The sequence below is a fragment of the Mytilus edulis genome, chromosome 3, assembly GCF_963676685.1.
Source record: "Mytilus edulis chromosome 3, xbMytEdul2.2, whole genome shotgun sequence".
Taxonomy (NCBI): Eukaryota; Metazoa; Mollusca; class Bivalvia; order Mytilida; family Mytilidae; genus Mytilus; species Mytilus edulis.
Window position 1 is genome coordinate 1,240,163 of NC_092346.1, and position 17,082 is coordinate 1,257,244.

Here is a 17,082-nt window from a genome sequence, read left to right on the forward strand (position 1 = left end):
AAAAACAAAGATGAAAACTATAGCAATTGATTTTTTTCTTCTTAATTTTGTAAAGTTACTTTCCTTTTAATGAAGAATTGTTGAAATTTGAACAATAACTGTTTGTCTTGCCTACATACAGTGTACGGGGTGGGACGGTTTAAAAATAGTTAGCAAATGTGCACAAATGACAAACTTACAACAGAAACAAAAAAGATAAGGAAACAAGAAAATACTAATATATCACTCTTTCAGTAACATAAGCAAAACACATCTTTGATTAACAATTGATTCTTTTTATTTTTTAGCCTGTAGCCACATCAACAGATGGACCAAATGCAACTATTGCTGAAGCAAAGGTATGTTAAACATGTGGTCAAATTTTATGCCTAAACGATATAGCTAGGGACATCATGTTTATCCTTCTGTATGTTCCTTTGTCAGTCTGTCCTGTTACAGGTTAAAGTTTTATGTCAAGGTAGTTTTTAATGACGTTGAAGTCCAATCAACTTGAAACTTAGTACACATGTTTCCTATGATATGATTTTACCAAATTAGAACTTTTGCCCCATTTTTCTGTCCACTGAACACAGAAAATGAAACTGTAAGTGGGGCATCCATGTACTATGGACACATAATTGTTTTAAATGTTATTTTAGTATTTGCGAAGTAATAACAGATTAAGGGGAAGTAATTCACTTCTATCTTATGATCAGTTGTTGATATGCCGTGCATGCATTTTCTTCATTGTATTTATAGATTGAAATCAGTAATCCTTTTTTTGTTATTTGTTCTTTGTGTTTTTGTACTGTGGAAAGTCGATGGCAAAAGGAGAATTTGGCCCTGAAAAAAAAAATCACTATGTGCAACCTAATAAGATGTTTTAAAATTGATCAGATTTCTATATATTTAACTTTCAGACTAAAATGAAATGGTTAAGAAGTGACATGAGGAATAGATTAACGAGAGAACAAAAGTTACGGAATGATTTACGTGAGGCCATTAATGCTAACGAGAATGATCGACAGTATTTACTGTCAGAACTAGCCAAGCGTGAAGATGTCCTGGATGAATTATCTGTAGTCAAACATGGTAGGTGTAGTTAACCCCAAAAGGTGCATACTGAAATGTGCATACCGATTAATGATTTTGTCAGAAATGCACAGAAACCTTTATAAATGAAAAAAGATGATTTTTTTTTTACAACACCAATTGGTTTTAAAGTTTAAATATTTTTTTTCTTTTACTTGAAATTTAAGTTGAAATAATTGGAGAGATTTTCTATGAATACTTGATGAAAATAATTTCAATAAAAATTTGATAACAGGTTTTTTAGGGTTTCTTTACAATTGTAAAAACCAAGGAAGATCTATTTGCTATGACTTTTCAAGTTTTACCTTCAAATAATATTTTTTTTTACCATGAATCTGTTGGATTTTCCCCATTCATAACGGACTGCCTTGTATAATTCACATACACAGAAAATTTAACACCTGCTTTTTTATGTTTACAGAATTATCCAAGAGAGAATTTGATAGTCAAAGTGCTGTAGAAAACTTAAAGGTATGTAATCTAAAGAAAAAATATATTGAAAGGAAAAGCAGCTTTTTACATGGATTCTGGAATACTTTCCTTTTTTTAAGTTGTTTGTTTTTATATTTTTTTTGTTCATTTGAACAATTGAAGTGATTTTTATTCTTCTAAAACCAAAAGTGTTTAAAAATACTTTTAATCCTCATTGAATTCTCCATTATATGAGTTTTGTTGTTTGATTTTTTACGATATATTTTTCATTGTTACAGGATCATATATTAGATCTAACAGATGAAATAGAACTTCGTAAAATACGAGAAGAAGAAATTATACGATCTCATGTGATGGATAAAAAACACATCATTGATGAAATGGACGATTTGAAGGTAAGTAATAAATTATAATGCAACGTTGTGTGTGACATAGATTTTGAATATTTTAGGTGGTAAAGCTCAGTTGGAAGGTCACATACAACTGCTCTCTAGGAATTTATGTTTTGAAAATTGATCAGAAACCTTACAAGTCAGATTAGAATTAAAGTGCTTCTGATTGAAAGTACTTTTTAATCAAGGCATTTCACAAGCCATCAAGTACACAGAGAAATACAAATTAATTTAGTATGACCCTCAAATTTGTTTTCAAGTATTTTAATAGACACATAAATGTAATATTTGATAGAATATGTGTTGAAGGCCGTACTGTGCAGTCAGGATTCTACTTCGTCAAAATTATCTCCCCATAACGCCAGTTCATTTATACAATCGTAAAAATGGAAGCCATTGTAGGGATGACGCGCTGAATTTTGCTCTTGATTACCGATAAATTTGTCTGCATAGCACCATTACGATCCTTATATGTAAGTTGTATTTTAAAAGACAAATTTATCTACTAGCTAATGAGCATCAGTTAATGATCATGTCTGCATTGATTCAACTTAAAACTATTGTCTAATCGGTTGTCAGGTGGAATTTTTGAAAATTCATAAACATTTAAAAAAATTCTAATTAAATATTCCGTGGAAGGGCAGACTAGATTTTTTTAGTGGTTGAAGACTATAAACCTTTAATTATCACACACAAAAAAATATTTTTTTCGAAGATATGCATTTTCAACATGCAACTTGAAAGACTGTCGTCAAGTACTTTTAGTTAAAAAAAATAGCTATTCGAACACACCAACTCTGTTTTTATGATTCATTCGATAGGTATTTCACTTGACCCATATATTTCATCTTTTAGTACTGTGATTTTTATATGTAATAAAGTCAACCTGTAGGTTTGATATATAAAAATGATAGAATCTGAAGAGAGATGATGTATCAAATATTCTTGCTTTGTACTTTTTCTAGACAAAATATTCAACTCAAACATGCCCTAACATAAAAAGGTGCACTCGATTTTCTCTTTTCGATACATTTGTTACTCAGTTTTTTAGAATTTTTTCTTGAGTCACATAATGGAAGGGCAGACACGAAAATTACTGAACTATTAGATTGATATGTTATCCGTCCGTGGTAATTTTTTTTTTAAATCGGAGGTTATGCATTTACCACCTCCAACTTGATAGATACCCATGTCGTCGACTTGATATCTAATTGTTCTGCTAAACTATGTAATAGATAAATTGAAACCTTATGCAAATGGTGTTTTTATAATAGAACACTTCATAATTGAGAAGAAAATTGTAATTTTATTTGTTTCTATTAACTTTTATTTTTTTTGTTACTGTAGTTCACATTACAGTAAGCATTTATCGCCCTCTCTAACAAAGAGCTTCGATTCTTTTGTTCTATTTCAACCGGGTTTCGGCCTGCGTGACCTATAATGGTTTACTTATATAAATTGTTATTTGGATGGAGAGTTGTCTCATTGGCACTCATACTTAATCTTCCTATATCTATTTAGTTGTGTTCAAATAAACATTAATATATGCACCATCATTTTGTTACTATTATTTTATCAGAGTAACAAAGGTTTTTTTCTTCAACTGAAAGTGTATTTTTTATAAAATTTACAATTATTTACCTATTATTATGTGAATACCCAGAGAGCATGATACAATATTCATATTTTTCTTATTTTCCCCAGCATGTACAAGAAGAGAAGGCCCGGATTGAGAACAGATACCTCAAGTTACAGGATACAATGAGAGCACTACAAGATGAAATTCAGTCAGCTAACTTCTGTGGTGCAAAGGTATGAGAATGGGTATCTCTGTAATGCAGCTGTTTTATTTTGAATGTGTATCCGTTGCACATTTTTTGTTATTCAATTGAATTCAACTCTGCAACTCTTCTTTGGGGAAAGTTTATGAAATTAAGATTTTCTAAATTATAAAAATAAATACATGTAGCTTTATTGAATTTAGCATATGAATATATTTTTGAATAAAAAAAAAGAAATGAATTAACAACTTTATGTAATGTGGAAATGTATAAAAAATTATTATAATATTAACCATATCTGTCTGTACAATGCTGTATGAAAATTACTGTTAAACCTCCATTTAATTTATTTGAACATTCTTTTTTTAATATATTTTAGATAACAGAAATAGAAAATAATATGCACAATTTACGGAAAGCCACACCTAAGAAGAAAAGAGTCAGAATACAGGATACGTCTCGTAGCCGATCAAAATCTCCACTCAGTCGAGCCAAGTCACCTCTACGACCAAAGTCCCCGTTAGTCTAGTGATATTATTTATTGATAGCAATATAACTTGATAGAGACCATGGCAGCTTGTTTATTGTCAAGTATTTGCCATTATTTATTTTTTAGGCTAATTACTATGAGTAATTGTATGAAAATAGATGGTTGTTTCAACTTTGCATTTATGTTGCAGTGGATAAACGTTGATGGAACTGTTAAGTTTTGTCATACACTTAAACCAAACTTTATAACCAATTGTCACATCCAATATTGTGAAGTATCACATGACCAAGAAGACGAATATTTTCATATGAAATCTGACGCAAGGAATGCAGAAAATAATCATATAAATACATGTACCATATGAAATCTAAAGAACATGTAGTTTCTGACAAAGGTCAAATGACTTTACCTTGTAATTCCGTCCATTTTTTCTGTTGTTATATATAATGTATCCCATCATTCCAATAATAGCAAATGAACTTTGAACTTTGATTATAGTATTAATGGTTGTTAGTGCATTTTTTATATTTGAAATTTTTTTTAATAAATGTTTGTAAAGTTTAATATTTATAGAAATCTCATTCCATTGATTTTTTCTACATTCCAACATTTAAAATTAATGAATTTCTTCTACTTGACAGTTTTCCATACTTTGTTATATTGTTTATTATTGCCTTGAGGGTTTTTATCTCCCTTTTCCCGAAGTTAAGTGACAAACAGAAATTAAGAAATGAATGTTATTTTGATAAAATTGTTTGTTTGTTTGGATTGAGTCAAGGATGTTTGTTATGTTCCTAACAATCATGATAGGATATCTGGTAGGTCATACATGGTTTTATTTAAGGCTAGTGTTAATTTGCATCCTCTATATCTTGACAATTTCGAAGGGCAAGTATACCCAGACCTTAAAACTACTTAATATAATGATGGGGGATTTTAAGCATGAGAACCTGTTGCATCACTTTATAAACATATCATAATTGTTTAATCTAATATACTATTGCTTTGTCTGGATAAATTTGTGCTTAAATATCATTTAAATGCCTGGTTTTAGGAAATTAGTTTTATTAAGCAAGATTTTTAAGAGTATCTTAATAGGGGAAAGTCCCACATGTATAGAAAAAATTGGCAGGTCTGTTAAGAACCAAAATGAAATTTTGTTTGCAAATTCAGAATTCTAATAAATGCCAGAATTCCAACAAGTCTCCTCAAGACAACACAAGAGTAGAAATCTGATCTCTTCTTCAACCTTACAAAGAATAAAATGGTATATTTTGCCAAGCCCTCGTTTCGTAAACATGTCAAGATTTAGGGGCATGCATTAACATCTAGCAACATTATCTGTGATATATACATGTAGAACCATACCAGTATTTGTTTTTGTATTTATGTAGATATTGTATATATATATATAACACAATTTTTATGATTTAGATTTTTAAAATAACATACATGAAGAACAAAATCAAACAAATACCGTATAACTATTTATAATATTTGATTTTATTTATGGTAGATTTTAAATGTTAGACATTAAGTATACATTGCCTTGTCCCCTAGTGCTGGATATTTTATATTTTTTACGGTAGATACAGCATTTAATTTATTTATCAGGGTGGATGAATGTTGTCCAAGTGTTTATGGTTCATAACATATATTTCTGTACAATTTATGAGAATATTTTAAAGTAATTTCTGTAATTTATTAAATAAAATGTATTTTAATTTCATTTTTTTTTAATGGAATATTAATTGTCAGTTCAAATGAATAAATTCTAATCACAATGTTTTTTTAAAAGTAACATTTAACAGAGACATCAGCTTCAAAATTAAAATGTTTTAAAAACTATTTTTTAAAGGAAAGATTTTAGCTAGGCAACAAATGTTAGCTTGGAATACAGTAGTATTGATATATTTTTTTAAAACACTATTGAGAATTTAATTAAGCTTTTATATCTGTTGTTAAAGAGCTGAACATAATAATTTTATATCTAAAGGTTGTAATTATACATACAGGAACAAAAGTTTACAATGTTATGAATGTTTACATGTGAGAGTGTTTTACAAGTCTGAGAAATAAAAATGAAATAAAATAACTGTATTTGTTACCAACGCAATGAATGAAAAGATACGAGGTATATATTAATGATACAGTATCCAACGACCAAAAATACTGAAAGGACTAGTAAACATAGGAACTCATTTTACTGCTAAAACTGTATCACTTTTACTACGAAGTTTCGATTAAATTACCTATATCCTAAAATGGAAATCTCATATGCACTATTATTTTTTTCAAAGTTCAGAATATAGGGCTGTGCAGCATATTTTCATTGTTAATATGCCCAATACTTCTAAGAGTTTAAACTTATAAGAAAATTCTCCACTACCACTACCTTCACATTCTGTATTCCTCAGAATTCAAGGCGACCAGGATGTTACACTGGTGACATTCCCAAGTTCTGTCACTTTGAGAAGATACATAGAGATCATATCTAGGAACCAGTACAACAACAAAAAAAGTCTGGAATATGTTTTTTTGTTAAATAAAATTGAGAATGGAAATGGGGAATGTGCCAAAGAGACAACAACCCGACCATAAAACAGACAACAGCAGAGGTCACCAATAGGTCTTCAATGCGATAAACTCCCGCACCCAGAGGCGTCCATCAGCTGGCCCCTAAACAAATATATATACTAGTTCAATGATAATGGACGTCATACTAAACTCCAAATTATACACAAGAAACTAAAATTAAAAATCATACAAGACTAACAAAGGCCAAAGGCTCCTGACTTGGGACAGGCGCAAAAATGTTTAATGCATTTGTCCTTTGATGAAGGACTTTTTGTTTTTGAATTTTCCTTGGAGTCTGGTATTAATGTTATTTTTTTTTCTTTCCACAATCACCACCTTTTAAACTTGGGGTAGTTGCAATTTTTAAACATGAGTGCACACGCTGAAATGTGTTGCCTTCTTTTATTACCAATCATTTTATGTTGATAGTTTTAAATATAAAGCTCTACCTCAAATATCACATAAGCTTAAAATGATCAAAGAAAATGAGGTCAAGGTCAGATAAACCAAACTAGAAATACATGTATATGTACACCTTACAATCATTCCCCACCTCAAATATGCTTTAAATATAGTTGACCTATTGCACATAGTATCGAAAAGAAAGAAACTGAACCAGGAAAAATTTTTCATTGATCAATGAACCAGGAAATTCAGGTCAAGGTCAGAAGAACCCTACCAGACAGATATGTTCACCTTACCATCATTACCTGTTTTAAATTGAGTTGACCCATTGCATATAGTGACTGAGAAAAAAAATTAAGATTGACAAATGAACCATGGAAATGAAGTCATGGTCAGATGATAATTGCAAAAACGATTTATACACCTTACAATAATTCCATATACCAAATATGGTTGACTTATTCTTTGTAGTAACATAAAAACAGCCACCAAAAAACTAAAAACCACTTAATGACCAACGAACCATAAAAATGAGGAGGGGTCAAATGATACATGCAAGACTGATATGCATGTCGTAAATTATAGTTGACATATATTGCACAAAGTATTAGAAAAACTGACCAAAACACAAAAATAAAACGTTTCGCTGAGCGCAGCTTGATCGACGGCAGAGGTCAATCCCTGAAAAGTTGGGGCAAATTTGGACACAATATTCAAGCTTGATACTGTCTGAATTTGGATTGTTATCAAATTTTTAACATTATTTTTTTTTTAAATCTATTGCGCAATACTTAAACTTTTTTTTTTTGAAATTTGAAAAATCTTGAAACCCTTTAAAAAAATACCCCCAAACTTTTTGAACCCCTTTGGATCAATAACCCCCAAACTCAATCCCAGACTTCCCTTTGTAGTATGGTACCTTGTAGTACAGTTTTAGAGATCCATACACTTAAACACAAATTATTGTCTAGAAACTACACCACTAGCTTGTTTTTGGCCCTTTTCTCCTGAATGATTCCAGCAATTACCCTAAAACTTAATCCCAGCCTTCCCTTTGTGATATGGAACATCTAATACAAAGTCAGAGAGATCTTGACAATTACACACAAGTTATTGTTAAATGCTTCGTATTGGCCCCTTTTTGGTCCTTAATTCCTAAACTGTTGGTACCATAATCCCAAAAATCAATCCCAACAATCCTTTTGTGATATTGAACCATCTTGTAATATTTCTTGAAGATCCATTCACTAAAACTTTGAAGTCATGTAAGTTATTGTTTGAAAATGAAATGTGTCTGTGGACAACACAGACAATGACGATGACATCTTAGCATTATCAAACCCAAAAATGTTTGCTGTCATATAAAAACTAAACTTAAAACCATTGAACCAAGAAAATGAGGTCAAATTGACATGACACCTGCCAGTTTGACGTTGAGGTCAGGTGAAAACTGTCTGACAACATGAGGACCTTACAAGGTATGCACATACAAAATATATTTATTCTATAACTCATAATAAGGGAGAAATTATGAATACTGAAAATCTTAACTTTTTTCAAGTAGTTACTGAACCAGGAAAATAAGGTCAAGGACAATGGAAATATGACGGATGGAAACTTCAAAACATAATGCATATATACACAAAGTATGAAGGATATAGTTCTTCTACCTTCCAAAATATCAAGCTGTGTTAATTTCGCGGCCAGATTCCTATGTCAAGCTTTCTACAACAGAATTTCAAATGGAGTTTCATTGTATCATATGTTAATGTATGTCCTGAAGATCTTAATTTCCTACACAAACAAAATTAATAAGTTATTTATTTCTAACAACAAGGTAATAGACAAACATTAAAATAAAACAATAAAATATCACAATTTTAAAGCAAATGAGGCACCACATGAGCACCCTTGCTCAGCCTGTGGATTGTTCACTATAGCGAATGCACTCCTGATCAGTTCTTCCTGGAAATCTACAGTGGAACCTCGAACAAATTCCAACGAATCATTGTCTATTGCTACTTTAACTCCATCTTTCTCTATTAAACTGAAAAAAGAAATAGCATGCCATTTTATCAGTGTTTGGTACATGTACTACAATCTAGTGACAGATTCAGATGGGCTTGAAGGGAGTACCAACCCCCAAACTCCTGGATCTGAAAAAAAAAAAATTGTCTAAAACAATTGTTGTGCTCACCTGTATTTTAACCATGTTGGACAATTATGGCCCCCTTTCCTTACGTTCTAGATTCAAGCATATCTAAATAATATTTTTCCTCAAAATATGAACAAAATCTTGTAGTGTACATCAAATTTTCATCTGTTCATATATTTTATTTTGTCACTTACCCATGAACTATTTATTTAATCCAATATTAATGTACAAACATGCCTTTTTCATTGTCAATGTACATACTTCAGTGTTATTATTTAAAAAAAAATGAGCTTCAAACCATAAGTATAATCTATATTCAAACACTTTGACTGTTTGTGCATCTTTTAAATTAAATTCATAATTTGTAAGGGAGATAATTCAATATCTTGATTTGGATTTTAAACATGTATAAAATAATACTTATTTACCTCCCCTGACTGAACTATTTATATCTTTCTAAACATAGAACATGAAGACATTTTTTTTCTTTCTTATCCAAGATATACTATTTACTTTTAACTTCATTAACTATAAAACTTACATATCATCTTTATCTACTTTTGTATCGAACTCAAACTTTGTCTGAAAACCAGAACAGCCACCACCTTCTACCACAACTCTAAGAAAAGTGCCATCATCTTCACGGATTCTCTTCAGTCTCTGGAGAATAAAGAATAAACTATATAGTCTACCAGAAAACTTGGATGAATAAACTATATAGTCTACCATAAAAAAACTTGGATGAATAAAGAATAAACTATATAGTCTACCAGAAAACTTGGAGGAATAAAGAATAAACTATATAGTCTACCAGAAAACTTGGAGGAATAAAGAATAAACTATATAGTCTACCAGAAAACTTGGAGGAATAAAGAATAAACTATATAGTCTACCAGAAAACTTGGATGAATAAAGAATAATATATATAATCTACCAGAAAACTTGGATGAATAAGAAGGTATTCTGAAAAGTGCAAAATGTTCTGCTCTATCATGTCTATAGATGTATAAATGTTTTATACTTTTCCTGTTAACACACAAATAAAAACTGATGATTACTGTGGATTCATTATTATTCATGGTTACTATGGGTACAGGTTAACCATAAATTTAAATCAGTTTGTATGCAGACTTTGGCAATCCACTAAAACTGATATATATACACAGTACCAAATATCAAAAACACATTGCAGAATAAATGATGTGAAACCAAATCAATAACTCACATTAATTTTACTAGTAAAATACATCTCCACAACAAAATAACTTTTTGCAATTTATTTAAATTATCAAAAACTCACATTTATTGCACTTTGGCTAAGACGGAGGGCTTCACTCGATGATTCACTCTCAACTTGTTCAGTCTGATTCTTAGTTGATGCATATCTTATTCCAGACAAATTTCTGAAAATGAGAAAATACCATAAGTAAAATAATCAAATCATATTCCTTTTAACTTTCAAAGTAAAAAAGGTGATGTTTCCATATTCTCACAGAACAACAGACACTTTCTGCGTAAGTTTTTCTTATTCTAAGTGCCTGTGCAAATCAACAAACTAATACAATGTATAGAAATGAAGATATGGATGTATAGAGAAAGAGTTTATGACTCATTCTTAGCGACCTTTTACAAAAAGACTTAACATCATTGGAAGAATGGGAGAATAAATGGCAAATGAGTTTTAACGCCAAAAAATGCATAGTTATAAAAATAACTCAGAAGAACAAAGAAGTGAGAGATACATCATATAAACTCGACGGACATACACAAGACAATGTTGATGAAAGCAAATACTTAGGCGTAACAATCAGCAACAACCTATCTTGGAATAGACACATTGACAATATTGTGGGCAAAGAAAATAAAACATTGGGATTTATCCGAAGAAATCTAAAAGACTGCACAAAACCAGTAAAAGCAGCAGCATATACAGCCATGGTAAGACCTTCAGTGGAATATGCCTGCACAGTTTGGGATCCATCAAGCCAAAAAAAGATTAAATCATTGGAACAAGTTCAAACCAGATGCTCCGCAGGGCGCAGCTTTATACGACCGCAGAGGTTGAACCCTGAACAGTTGGGCAAGTATGGACACAACATTCAAGATGGATACAGCTCTAAATTTGGATTGTGATTAAATAGTTGACAAAGCATAGGTTTCTGACACAGAATGAATGTGGTCTAATGAACTTAAAATATTTTTTTTGCCTTTGAGCAATTCACTTTGCTGTTGAATATTAATCCTCTCAAAAAAATGTTTGAAGAAATTTTCTTTTTTTTATGAAATCTGAAATGAGAAAAATTTAACCCCCCCCCCCCCACTGAATGGTAAAGATTGTTTTAATTTATCAGTTGGTAGTAAAAGTGAATATACATTGTATATTATTATCACTGTACTATTATGCATATTTTAGGGGCCAGCTGAAGGACACCTACGGGTGCGGGAATTCTCGCTACATTGAAGACCCATTGGTTGCCTTCGGCTGTTGTTTGCTCTATGGTCGGGTGGTTGTCGCTTTGACATATTCACCATTTCCTTTCTCAATTTTATATTGTATAAAACAATGATTTAAGTTGACTCAACTACTATGCTGGACAAAGAAAGATAACTCCAATCAATTGAAAATTTCTTGCTATTGCACAATATTGTGCAATTAGATATTTCTGGCTATTGCGCAATACTGTGCAATTGAAAATATTTGCTATTGCACAATACTGTGCAATTGAAGATTTCTTGATATTGCACAATACTGAGCAATTGAAAATTTCTTGCTATTGCACAGTACTGTGCAATTGAAGATTTCTTGCTATTGCTGAATACTGTGCAATTGAAAATTTCTTGCTATTGCACAATACTTAAAATGACTAGATATCATTGAGATGGGAGTCATCTCTGTGGGCCCCGCTGTGAATAATGTGCATTAAAAAATTGTATCTTTACCATAGGACATGGGTTTGTCAACTGAAATCAAAGTTTTTGACCTTGACCTTTGACCTAGGAAGTTGTACATAAATTATGACACACCCTTTGGTGTTGGTTTATAAACATGTCAAGTAGAAACTTTGAAATGATAACGGTTCTCAAGATATAGAGCGGACACGATCTTTACCATAGGACATGGGGTTGTCAACTGAAATCAAAGTTTTTGACCTTGACCTTTGACCTAGGAAGTTGCACATAAACTATGACACACCCTTTGGTGTTGGTTTATATACATGTCAAGTATAAACTTTGAAATGATAACGGCTCTCAAGATCTAGAGCGGACACAATCTTTACCATAGGACATGGGGTTGTCAACTGAAACCAAAGTTTTTGATCCTTGAACTTTGCCCTAGGCAGTCGTTCATAAATTATGACACACCCTCTGGTGTTGGTTCATATACATGTCAAGTATAAACTTTGAAATCATATCGGTTTTCAATATATAGAGCGGACATGATCTTCACAACAGGACAAAGGGTTGTCAACTGAAACCAAAGTTTTTTTACCTTGACCTTTGACCTAGGAAGTTGTACATATATCATGACACACCCTCTGGTGGTGGTTAATAAACATGTAAAGTATAAAGTATGAAATCATAATGGTTCTCTAGATATGAAGCGGACACAAAGTGTTATGGACGGACAGACTGATCACTATAGGGGACCCGCCTTTGGCGGGGCCCTAATAATTTTGGATCCTGATTTGAAACAACTTGAAAACTGGGCCCATAAACAAAAATCTAAGTACATGTTTAGATTCAGCATATCAAAAAAGCCCAATAATTCAATTTTTGTTAAAATCAAATTTAGTTTAATTTTGGACCCTTTGGACTTTAATGTAGACCAATTTGAAAACAGGACCAAAAATTAAGAATCTACATACACAGTTAGATTTAGTATATCAAAGAACCCCAATTATTCAATTTTTGATGAAATCAAACAAAGTTCAATTTTGGACCCTTTTGGGCCCCTTATTCCTAAACTGTTGGGACCAAAACTTTTATGGTCATAAACCTTGTGTTTAAATTTCATAGATTTCTATTTACTTATACTTAAGTTATGGTGCGAAAACCAAGAATAATGCTTATTTGGGCCCCTTTTTGGCCCCTAATTCCTAAACTGTTGGGACCTCAACTCCCAAAATCAATCCCAACCTTCCTTTTGTGGTCATAAACCTTGTGTTTAAATTTCACTGATTTCTATTTACTTATACTAAAGTTATAGTGCGAAAACCAAGAAAATGCTTATTTGGGCCCTTTTTGGCCCCTAATTCTTAAAATGTTGGGACCAAAACTCCCAAAATCAATCCCAACCTTCCTTTTGTGGTCATAAACCTTGCGTGAAAATTTCATCGATTTCTATTCACTTTTACTAAAGTTAGAGTGCGAAAACTAAAAGTATTCGGACGACGACGCAGGATGACGACGCCAACGTAATAGCAATATACGACGAAAAATTAAAATTTTTGCAGTCGTATAAAAAGAGCAGCAAGATTTGTTCATAATAACTACTAAGACCGAACACCTGGATGTGTAACACACATGGTTAAACAATTACAGTGGAAAAGCCTGGAAGAACGTAGAAAAACCAACAGACTATGTATGCTATTTAAAATCCAGCATGGGCTTATTGATATAGATAGACAACAATATCCAATGACAGCTGGACCAGAGGTATAGGCCGCTTTTACCAAGAAAGAACAAAATCTGAAACCTATGGACAGTCATTCTTCCCAAAGACCATCAGGGATTGGAATCAACTACCAGCTAAAACAACATCAGCCGACTCGATAGAGGGTTTCAGAGCTGCTCTGAAAGCAGGCTCTGGAAGGAAATGAACAGCATAGAGTGTACATAATTTTAATTGTAAATTGGCGAATGTTTTAAATGTATATAACTTTGAGAGGACTTGCTGCCTTGCCCGGCAATGCGCCAAGTTTTTCGCGGGACCAAAAACATTCAGGATGAATACGGTTCCTTACTTGGAAGAAGAAGAAGAAGAAATATCTAAAATTATGCAACCATCATCTCACTAACTAACAAAGTTAATCTTATTTATTTTAAGGGGTTAAGCTTTCTTATAGGCCAAGTTTTCTAAGGTAATAAGTTGTAATTAATGTTATGCTCTTAATGGGCCCTTTAAAATTTGAAAATAAAAATATTGTATTGTATTGTATTGTATAAGTTTGTTAAACTGAGCCTAGTCATCATAGAATCACACATGTAATAACTGAAAGATCTTTTCTGGCCTTTTATAGCTGACTATGCGGTATGGGCTTTTCTCATTGTCATGATTGTTGAAGGCTGTACGGTGACCTATAGTTGTTAATTTCTGTGTCATTTTGGTCTCTTGTGGACAGTTGTCTCATTGGCAATGATACTACATCTTCTTTTTTATATCTTCATACCAGTGTGGGTTGATAGATTGTTGCTGGCTTAATGTCCAGTGACAATTGGTTCACACTTATACCATGTATTGATGATGTGATACCAATGTGAAAGTCAAACTGAATACCATGTTTTTACTTTCATGTCTTTTCTTCGTATGCGTAAGGTCCGACCATATGGGTATTTTGAAAAAGTATGCATACGGTCTGCAACATTTAGGTACAAGTTAAAAAAAAAAAATTTTTTTTGAAGACATAATCTAGACATAGAACTAATTTTATAGAAAAAATATGTAGATGGACGTCATGGTGAATAAGAATGTGTTCATGGTAGGTATCAGGTCCGTTCACGCCCAATATACTTTCGCACCCTACACGTTTGCACCTCGCACGTTCGCACTCTACACGTTCGCGCCCAATTTTAATTCAAATTCCAGTTGAATAGTTGGAAAATCATCATTGTTGTTTTTAATTGCTTTCGTGTAAATAATGAATGTATTTATAGCTTGGTATGAGTAAAAGATTCAAGATTATAAATGAAAAACACAAAAGATAATTGTTTTTAACAGCTTGGTCCCTTTGATCTGAACATGCTGAAACAAAGAAACAATAAAATATAGCAATACACTATTATAACCAAAACATGATAAAATTTATTCAAGACTCAAAAAAAAAAAAAAAACGTAGTCAGAATCTCACTTCATTTTGAAACAAGTCAATATGAAACAAAGTTATACATGTTATAGTAATACACTAACCAAAACATGATAAAGAGTTATTCAACACAAAATAAAACGTTGACAGAATCCCACTTTATTTAGAAATAGAAAGGAATATTTTTTTTTTTTTAAATACACTATCCAAAACATGATTAAGATTTATTCAACACAAAAAAATGCTGTATCACTTTATTTTCAGACAATGAAAACAATAATACTTATAAGAATACTACTTGATTACAAAGTTGAAATTGGGCGCGAACATGTAGGGTGCGAACGGACTTTGGGTGCGAAAGTGAAAGGGGGCGAACATGAGTGGGTGCGAACGTGAATGGGCGCGAACGGACCCGGATTCGTTCATGGTACATGTACACAGATGGCCCATTCACACTATCATTTTCTATGTTCAGTGGACCAGGAAATTGGGGGAAAACTCTTATTTGGCATTAAAATTAGAAAGATCATATCATACTGAATCATAGGGAACATGTTTACTAAGTCTTTCAAGTTGAAAATTGTTAAATTGTTAGTTTAAAATGTTGCATAAGCTAAAATGTCATATATAAAAGCAAGGCAACATTTTAAACTTCAAGATGTTATGAGGTTCTTGTTTATACTTGTATTTTGTAAGATTTTGTCTTCTAATTGCGCAGAAAGCCGTATATGACACTTTTTTCAGAAGAGATGTCATTTCGTTTTTGTTTACTTCATTCCATCAAGAGTTGTATCCCTTTAGCTCTTACTTAGGCTTAATACCGAAAGACAGTGATGCATACAACACAGGAACATAACGGTCATAAATTTTATATATGATCAGTCAAATTATTCAAAAAGTTTGTCATATAAACTAACTAACTCTAAACATATATAAGTTTGTGACAAATTACATGAATGCAAACAAACACCAAACACATTTTTAAAATGAAAGCCATAGAAATCCATATCCTATTAAAACATACACAAGTAAAAATCTAACGATCTACCTGAGAGTACTATAACACATTTTTATAGTAGTCTCAGGATCTACTAAGTCATATCAGATATATTTCATATCCCAATAAAAACATACACAAGTAAAAATCTAACGATCTACTAAGTCATATATATATTTTATGATAAATCAATCAAAGAGCTCATGTCCTCATTCTAATACCTGTTTTAAGTTTTAAAAGGATATTAAAATTCCGTTTTGAAGTTGATGGGGGAAAATATTCAATTTTCTACACCGTGAGGACATCATGAAAATCTGGCATGTATTTAACCTGAGACTACTATATATATATAACACATTATAGTGCCAGGTTTAACTACATTTCCTAAAAAGTTATCTCTTAGTTTAGATTTTTGTTACAGTATAAAATGAAATGAGCTTCATCCTCCAATGTATTGCAGGATGGTCATAGTCTTTTTCTAGGTATTTTTAAATGTTTTCCTTTTTCTTTCAATAAATTATGGTCTGCACTAATTATGATAAATACTTTATTTAATAAATTATTCTCATCTTTGTTGTGTTAATTCTCTTATCACTAGACTTACAGTTTAAAAGTAACCTTTCTATTTCTAAATTTTGCATCAAACTTCTAGCTATAAAACCAGGTTCAATCCACCATTTTCTACATTAGAGAATGCCTGTACCAAGTCAGCAATATGACAGTTGTTATCCATTCGTTTGATGTGTTTGGACTTTTGAT

At 31.7% G+C, this 17,082-nt stretch overlaps 2 protein-coding genes across 12 annotated transcripts in view; one reads left to right on the top strand and one right to left on the bottom strand.

The window, feature by feature from the left end:
• The window catches only part of LOC139515599 (centrosomal protein of 128 kDa-like), a 32,268-nt gene extending 26,010 nt beyond the window's left edge, over positions 1 to 6,258 (top strand). For all 11 annotated transcript variants that reach the window (XM_071305211.1, XM_071305212.1, XM_071305210.1 and 8 more), the window contains 6 exons: positions 288 to 338; positions 900 to 1,071; positions 1,493 to 1,542; positions 1,782 to 1,898; positions 3,600 to 3,707; positions 4,056 to 6,258. In XM_071305211.1, coding sequence (XP_071161312.1) covers positions 288 to 338; positions 900 to 1,071; positions 1,493 to 1,542; positions 1,782 to 1,898; positions 3,600 to 3,707; positions 4,056 to 4,205 — 648 coding nt within the window. In that variant the 3' untranslated portion in view covers positions 4,206 to 6,258. The remainder of the gene's footprint in view (positions 1 to 287; positions 339 to 899; positions 1,072 to 1,492; positions 1,543 to 1,781; positions 1,899 to 3,599; positions 3,708 to 4,055) is intronic.
• A 2,694-nt stretch (positions 6,259 to 8,952) lies between these two features.
• LOC139514757 (iron-sulfur cluster assembly 2 homolog, mitochondrial-like) lies at positions 8,953 to 16,142 on the bottom strand. The gene is made up of 4 exons (XM_071304397.1): positions 16,009 to 16,142; positions 10,604 to 10,706; positions 9,845 to 9,963; positions 8,953 to 9,195 (listed from the first exon to the last, which is right to left on the bottom strand). The coding sequence occupies exons 1-4, from the start codon at positions 16,080 to 16,082 to the stop codon at positions 9,021 to 9,023; spliced, it is 471 nt and encodes a 156-aa protein (XP_071160498.1). The 5' UTR covers positions 16,083 to 16,142; the 3' UTR covers positions 8,953 to 9,020.
• Between the last annotated feature and the right edge of the window lie 940 nt (positions 16,143 to 17,082).

Excerpts from the sequence above, each read along its gene's own strand:
- LOC139514757 (XM_071304397.1), bottom strand. The coding sequence starts at position 16,082 with ATGACATCTCTTCTGAAAAAAGTGTCATATACGGCTTTCTGCGCAATT. Across the intron at positions 10,707-16,008 it reads CAAAATCTTACAAAATACAA|AAATTTGTCTGGAATAAGAT; the intron begins GTATAAACAAGA and ends TCTCATTTTCAG. Across the intron at positions 9,196-9,844 it reads AAAGTAGATAAAGATGATAT|TTTAATAGAGAAAGATGGAG; the intron begins GTAAGTTTTATA and ends TTCTTTTTTCAG.